This window comes from Canis lupus, chromosome 18 (assembly GCF_011100685.1).
Source record: "Canis lupus familiaris isolate Mischka breed German Shepherd chromosome 18, alternate assembly UU_Cfam_GSD_1.0, whole genome shotgun sequence".
Taxonomy (NCBI): domain Eukaryota; kingdom Metazoa; phylum Chordata; class Mammalia; order Carnivora; family Canidae; genus Canis; species Canis lupus.
In genome coordinates, this window is record NC_049239.1 from 40,479,995 (window position 1) to 40,488,529 (window position 8,535).

At 33.4% G+C, this 8,535-nt stretch overlaps 1 protein-coding gene across 1 annotated transcript; it reads left to right on the top strand.

Moving 5' to 3' along the window:
* Window positions 1-3,932: 3,932 nt before the first annotated feature.
* On the top strand, window positions 3,933-4,930 carry OR5W6 (olfactory receptor family 5 subfamily W member 6; the record flags this gene model as incomplete). Its single annotated transcript, XM_038562468.1, has 1 exon — window positions 3,933-4,930. A coding segment is annotated over exon 1 (924 nt), but the record flags the coding sequence as incomplete, so codon positions are not given.
* Window positions 4,931-8,535: the final 3,605 nt, after the last annotated feature.

Sequence of the window (8,535 nt, forward strand, 5' to 3'; positions counted from 1 at the left end):
TCTGTGTATGTCTCTGCCTCTCTGTGTCTCTCATGAATAAGTAAATAAAATATTTGAAAAAATAAATAAAAAATTAAACCTCCTCAAAAGGAATATTCAGGACCAGATATCTTCATTGGTGAATTCTACCAAATATTTTAAGATGTAATAGAAAGATCTTCTCAAACTCTGCCAAAAAATTAGAAAAAGAAGCAATCCAAACTCATTTTATGAGACTAGCATTACCCTGATACGAGAACCAAAGAAGGACACTACAAGAAAATTAAAGGCCAATATCCCTGATGGACATAGATACAAAAAGCTTCCACAATATATTCACAAGCCAGGGATCCCTGGGTGGCGCAGCGGTTTAGCACCTGCCTTTGGCCCAGGGCGCGATCCTGGAAACCCAGGATCGAATCCCACGTCGGGCTCCCGGTGCATGGAGCCTGCTTCTCCCTCTGCCTGTGTCTCTGCCTCTCTCTTTCTCTCTGTGTGACTATCATAAATAAATAAAAAATTTAAAAAAAAAAAAATATTCACAAGCCAAATTCGACAGTGAGTAGAAAGAATCAAGCAATAATCAAGAATCCAGAGATACAGGAAGCTCCAATATCCCTAAATTTATCAATGTGTTTACTTCATTAACAAAACAAGAGATTAAAAAATTATATGATCATCTCAATAAATGCAACAAGCTTTTATGATAAAACTATCAGCAGACTTGGTAAAGAGGGAAATTGCCTCAACATAAATAAAGATAATATATAAAAAGCCCACAGCTAACATAACACTCAACAGTGCAAAGGTGAAACTTTCCCTCTCACATAAAGAGTAAGCCAAGGACATCCACCCTTGCCACTTCTATCGAAAACAATACTGAAAATACTGAAAATCCTAACCATAGCAATTAAGAATGAAAAGAAATAAAATCCTCCAAATTGAAAAGGAAGAAATCCAATTGTCTCTATTTGCAGATGACATGATATAATATATATAGGACCCTAAAGATTCCACCAAAAAACTGGAACTAATAATATATATTATATATTATAATAAATATGTATTAGATATTATATATTATAGTAAATAATATATTATATATCAGTAAAGTTACTGGATATAAAATCAATATACAAAAAATTAGTTGTTTTTTTATGCATTAACAATGACTTGTTAGAGAAATTTAAAAATAAAATGCCACTTACGTTAACGTAAAAAATAAAATACTTAGGCATAAATTTAATCAAGGATGTGAAAGAACTGTACACTAAAAACTAGAAGTTATTGATAAAAGAAATTGAAGAAGACACAAATAAATGGAAAGATATTTTATGCTTATATATTGGAAGAATTACTGTTCAGTTGGAAATCAGGAAGTGTGATGTTTCCAGTTTTGTTCTGGTTTCTCAAGATTGCTTTGGCTTTTTAAGCTTGTTTTTTGTTTCATACTAACTTTAATATGGTTTTTCCTATTTCTGTGATAATGACCATTGGAATTTTGATAGGGATTGCATTGAATATGTAGATAACTGTAGGTAATATGATGGCTATTTTAAAAATTATTTGGAGAGGACACAAAATTATATCTCAATACTTCTTAACTTCGTAAAAGTTGCAATGAATGAAAGAAAACTATTTAAAAAAAAAAAAGAAACAAATAGAGCCCTGGTGTTCCCTAAAACTTCTTTTTAAAAAGATTTTATTTATTTACTCATGAGAGACAGAAAGAGACCTACAGAGACACAGGCAGAGGGAGAAGCAGGCACCCTAACTTTATCAGCAATATAACAATGATATTTGAACCTGATATGGGACTTGATCCCAGGACCCCTGGACCACACGATCTGAGCCAAAGGCAGATGTTCAACTGCTGAGCCACCCAGGCATCCCAAGCCTCTTCTCTGTATAAATGTATGTATGACTTCTATAAGTTGAAGTAGTTTGTAAAACCTCTTTATCTACTCTTCTTTCTGTCACCAATTCATCTAATCACTTAAAATATTTACTGACTAGCAGTAAATTAGACATTGCTTGTGCAAGTCCTGGTGCTAGGGCTATAGGATATACAGAAATTAGCCAAGGCCAGCTATTATTTCTAAGGAATTTACAGTATAGTAAAAGACACACATCTGAATGAAATAAAAATAATTCAAGAAAAAGTGTGCTAGGTAAATGGATGTTATTATCATAAAATAATTGAAATCCTGTTGGATAACATGTAGTTGAAAGAATGGCATCAAATGTGATTCATGATAAAAAAGTATTAAATATAACAGTTGAAGAATGGTTATACTTCTAAATGGGAAGGGAAAAGAGATTGTTTCTGAAGTGAAAAAAAAAACACTATAAAAGTAATTAGTAATACATAATGCTTAACAAATAAATAGTAATTTTATTTAATAAATTAAACATAATGAATAGTAATTGAGATAAAATAATTACATAATAGTCTATTTAAATTTCATTAGAAGTCTGGAGGAAGATGGTACAGACTCAGGGTAGAATGAATCACACTATAAAAATCATTTTACGGTCCTAAAGATGATCCATCTGGTTCAAGTGCAAAGAATTTAAATTCAGCCTTTGCTAAAACTGTTGCAACATTCAAGGGGGAAAACACAGAACTAGAAATCTAATTAATCACATGTTTGTATAATAAAGAAGTGTAAGGGCAGAGGCTTGAGAGACTTCAGTCCCAAATGACACTAAATAAAAACAAAATACAATCTGTATTCAGCTAACAGGGGCAAGCTCAGAAGGACTTGCTCATCACAGGTAGGTTTCCAAGTCACTAAATTTAAAGAATGAAGAATAAAAAATGTTACATTTGAAAAAATGAGTAATCAAATATTAAGAAAATTGTAAATGAATATTTTTTTTTTTTTACTTTTCTTCCTTTGGATAATAATCATCAATCTAGTGGCAAAAATATATTTTTCTTATAAAGTAGGATGTTTTGGAGTAATTTTCATTAGCAAATGTGTAGTTTTACTTATACCTAAACCAAAGTAAAGAAAAACATTTTTAAACATGTGAAAGGGTATATGCAAATTAATTTTGTTCTAGTTTTAAACCAATAATAATTAAGATATCACAATACAAATAAAATTTGCAAAATATCAAAAATATATACATTTTGTTCCCATTTCTAATTTTTTGAGATTATTTATTTTAGAGAGAGAGAGCGTGAAAGTAGAGGGCGGAGCAATAGGAGAGGGAAGAGAATCTTAAATAGACTCTACCCTGAGTGTGGAGCCTGACTTGGGGCTCAATCCCACCACTCTGAGATCATGACCTGAACCGAAACCAAGAGGCATATGCCTAACCAATTACACTACCCTGGTGTCACTCCCTTGTCTTATTTTTTATGAAGAAGTCAAGTTAAATAACCAAAAGATTGGAACTGTATATGTTAAGTTCTCTTACTTTCATTTGTTTTTAGCACTTCTCCTTTGCTGGTCAAGGGACATGACTTCTAGCACCAGACTACTCCTGAGTGTAAGTAATAAAAATGTGGCAAAGCAGTAAAAATGTTGTATTCTTTATTATTTTTAAATTGGATATCTGTTTACTGTGATCAAATTTAATACATTCTTAAAGAAATCCTAATTCTTGAACTTGGTAAGTGTAATTACTTTCATACTCAACCAGATATCTGTTTTTCAGATACAAGGATGTATATTCAGCTTTGTCTTTAATTTAGATGTGACTTTCAAATTATATTTGACCTGTGTTGAGACTTCATTCTTGATTGGCTACTGAGATAAAGCAGGGAAAGTGCACACAAGCCATATACTTTGTAGGTGATCTCCAAATTTAGAATCAAACTTTCCCTAAATACTATGTCAAACAATTTTAACTTTTAACTTTATCAGCAATATAACAATGATATATGTCCAGGTTTTTTTCTGAAATAAATCCTTTCTGACACATAGATTATATTTTTCTGAGTGTCAAGAAGAGTTAAAACCTTGATATACCATTTCTTGATCATTTCTGTAGCATTTTAGAAAAATCAAGAAGAATGGATGGAAAAAATTGCTCTTCCGTGAATGAATTCCTTCTCGTGGGAATTAGCAATAAGCCTGGAGTTAAAGTGACTCTGTTTATCACATTTCTAATTATCTATCTCATCATTCTTGTTGCAAACCTCGGGATGATCATTTTAATCAGGATGGACTCCCAGCTTCACACACCCATGTATTTCTTCCTGAGCCATCTCTCCTTCAGTGACGTCTGCTATTCTACAGCAGTCGGACCCAGGATGCTGGTAGGCTTCATTGCCAAGAACAAGTCAATTTCCTTCTACAGCTGTGCTATGCAATTCTTGATCTTCTGTATTTTTGCAGATTCTGAGTGTCTACTGCTGGCAGTGATGGCCTTTGATCGGTACAAAGCCATTAGCCACCCCTTGCTCTATACAGTCAGCATGTCCAGCAGAGTGTGCTCCCTGCTGATGGCTGGGGTTTACATGGTGGGAATTATGGATGCTTCAGTAAATACAATATTAACATTCCGGTTATGTTTCTGTGAGTCGAATGTGATTAACCATTTCTTCTGTGATGTCCCACCTCTCCTCTTGTTATCTTGCTCAGACACACAAGTTAATGAGTTAGTGATATTCACCATTTTTGGCTTCATCGAACTGATTACTCTTTCAGGGCTTTTTGTGTCTTACTGCTATATTATCCTAGCGGTGAGAAAGATCAACTCTGCTGAGGGGAGGTTCAAAGCTTTCTCCACCTGCACCTCCCACTTAACTGCTGTTGCAATTTTCCAGGGAACTCTGCTCTTTATGTATTTCCGGCCAAGCTCTTCCTACTCCCTTGATCAAGACAAAATTACTTCATTGTTTTACTCCCTTGTGATTCCCATGCTAAACCCTCTGATTTATAGCCTACGGAACAAGGATGTGAAAGAGGCCCTGAAGAAACTTAAAAAAAACTTAAACTTAAAAAAATAAACTAAAAAAAAAACTAAAAAAAATTTTAAAAACTTAAAAATAAATAAAAAATAAGTGGTTTCATTGAAAACTTGCATGTGCATATTTTTCTCCCAGTCTTACTTATTCAAGAAAATCAAAATTGTTTTGACTAATATGGTATGATCTAAAAACTATCTGTAATACGTTTCTGCCGTACCCAAATGTGTCATTCCCTAAATACTCCATGGTTCATTTTATGTCTTGAGTTTGTATTTGGTAGTCTTTATTTGAAAATTTCTAGACTCCTAGTTTGCCAAATTTTTGTTTCCTCAATCTTTCATTTGTGCATAAATTGAATTTTCTAAATGTTATTGAGCATTTCATAGGTACTTATTCCATTTCTATGTGTTTTGCATTTTATAGCAAATCCAGTAGTTTTCACGCTGATGAATCTTGTCTTCTAATGGAAATGGCAAATATTAATTAAATATTTTTCAAATTTTTTATGATAAACTGTAATTATGCCATAAGTAAAAAGACCGAGCCCTATGCACAACGTTCAAATATAGTGAAGAATGTTGAAAAGTGCTTTCTGGTAATGGAGACAATCTGGGATCTAAATGAATAGTAAGCATCAAAGGAGAGAGACATGTAAGTAGAGAAACCATTCTATGAAGATGGATCAGCAACTAGAAGGTTGTCAGTGGCACAAGACCTTAATAGTTTCTGTGGAATTCAAAGAAAACCAGTGGATTCTAGTGCCACATTTCACAAATCAGTCACTTCCTCCAGGGGCTTTCCTTCTTCCAGCATTTGTTAATCTTGGTTCACACACCACCCTGTGTCTGGGAACATTGTTGAATCTATGAGTGCTTCCTAAATCATTCCCTTCAATATTGGGTAATGAACACTCAGAGTTTAAGGACTATGCATTTTTCTCTCTTTACCTGAGCACCACCATAGCATCTGGGTAAAGAAAGGAAGAAACATACAAAAAAAAAAAAAAGTTAATTTTTATTGAATATTTATTTATGGGCAGCAAGAAAAAAATCACTGAGTTCAAGTATGTGTCTTAAATACATTTTTTTGTATCATATATGTAGGCACATAAAATGGTTGTGGATGCTAAACATAAGGAAAAGTTAAGGAAGTACAAATCATTTGGAAGATAATTAGAGCAAAGTTATTTGGAAAATAATTAAACCAAAGAGCTTCAGGCATTTACAAGATATTTGTGACTAACCTTGGCTCTGCTCTAGTTTGATGATGATCAAATCACTGCGGTGACTTGTTTGGTAAGCAGGGACAACGACATATATTTGAAGGTCCATACAAGAATCAGGGGCACTCTTAAATGTTTTCTACAATTACACAAGCTAAAGTTATTTAATGTTTAATGCTACCTAGGTGCCATTATAAAAGGCTTTGGTGAAAACCTTTCAGATTGCCAATAAAACCCATGTAGAATAATGAGGATCCTTCTGTTGTCCAGGATGATATTTTTTCCTGGGATTCTGAGACATGGAAGAAGGAGGTGTAAAAGTAAAACAAACAGATAAACAAAACAAACAGGGGATGCTTCTTTTAGTTACAATCTCTCCTCAATGATTCTGGGGTTTTTTTGTTTTTGGTTTTTTTCAAAAATTTACCTATGAATTAGACATTGTCTTGAAGATCAGGACAACAGAAGATTTGAATCAGACTAAATCCCAAGCACAGAGGGGTGTCTTTAGAGTCATAAAGATGCCATCAACTAACACACTACTCTCCCATAAGACTATTGTAATGTATTTGATCTGAATCTTGGTTTCTATAAGCAAATCTAAGTCTAATGCGTGAATTAGAGAAAAAAAAATTAAGTCTATTAAATGAGGCATTTTAAGTTCAATAAAAGGGTGTCCAAAAAGGGAGTTGATTGAGTTGGAAAATCTGTGAGATGCCTATGCCTAAACTTGTAATACTAGAGGATAAATAATCACTTAGGGAACTAATGAATGAAGTAGGGGCTTGGGCTAATGACTACGGAAGACTTATATCTTTATTTTCCATAGAAAATCAGGGAATGTTAGTAACAAAATATTTTAATTCATTTTATCTAATTCAATCCTAACTATTTCTTAGACTCCATATCCATAAATTATATGTTTCTCATAATATACCCACCACCAATTGGCAGCAATTATAGCTCATTTATCAATGCTTCTATGTAATGAGTCAATATTATAGGTCTTTCTTTTTAAAAATTTCTTATTCTGACCAGGGACTGGCATCCCTAAACATTAATGTTACTGTGGTAAAAGATAGGAAATGTGTATAATGATTCAAGCAATCAGCTCTATACTGAGGAAGAGCTGGTTAGGAAAATTTGTTAAATCAAAACAGTAATAATTCTCACAAACTGGTAATTGTGTAGTTCTTCAGAGAAAGCAAATTTTGCTTGAACTCTGCAAACACGCTGTGTATTGGAAAAGCAATGACAGCAAAATTGGATGTGACTCTCTACTATCAAGTCACAGTAATTGTGACCTTCACCAAATCATTCTTCTCTTTTGGGCCACAGTTTTCACTCTATCGAAAGGGTTTTTAAACTGAATAATCCTTATTGTGCATTCCAGATACCACATTTTGTACCCGTACTGATATGATTCTCTAAATGCATAATGCATAAACCCACTTCTATCTTTGGGGAGATTTGGAATATAACAGATGGGTGAGACTATATTATAATCCCAGGCCAATTTGACCTGAAATGGAATTGGCAATAATGACAGACAGATAGCATTGACTGTAGGAGCTCCCATACCAAGAAGGTGGACCCATTCAACTGACTTTCTATTCTTCATTTTGACTTTAAGACACAATTCATAAAAGTGGATATCCAACTTGGAATCATGTACTCCACAAAATAGCCAAAATTAAAATAGCAGACAACATTACCTACTAGTGAGGATGTGGATCACACACAGGATTCACTCACTGAGAGTGATAGCAGAAGTGTAGATTGGTATACTGCTTGGGAAAACTGTATGCTAACACTAGGTAAATCTAAATTTTACACATACACATGCGCATGTGAACACACATTTCCTATTCCTGGTTTCATACACAAAATAAATAAGTGTATATCTCTATCAGAATGCATATATGAGAATGTCCATTCAACAATATTAGGAATAGAAAAAGGGAAATTAACTTGACTACCCATCTGAAATTTCCTATAATCAAAGTAGATAAATCAATTTGCCACCCATTCAACTGAAGACACCAATGTGTTTATAGTACCCTAGAACTTTACTACCATTATTTACATCTCTGGTTCATATTAAAGGAATGGGATTTAACCTTAGTCACTTTATATGATTCCTTTCCAAACTCGTGTTCACATCAATGAGAAAATAAATCAATAATGCTATATCTGTATATACAGCAATAAGAAGGAATGAACTGGGTTACACAAGTATGTTGTTGAATAACACAGTATACAAGGCAGGAATTTACTTATATATGACTCAAAAAATATGAAACTAATCTATTGTGATAAGAGGTAAGAAAGTAAATATTCCTTGGGGATAAAAGTCTAGTAATTTGGAAAGTAACAAGTGGAAGGCTTTGGTCATTCTGGTCATGTT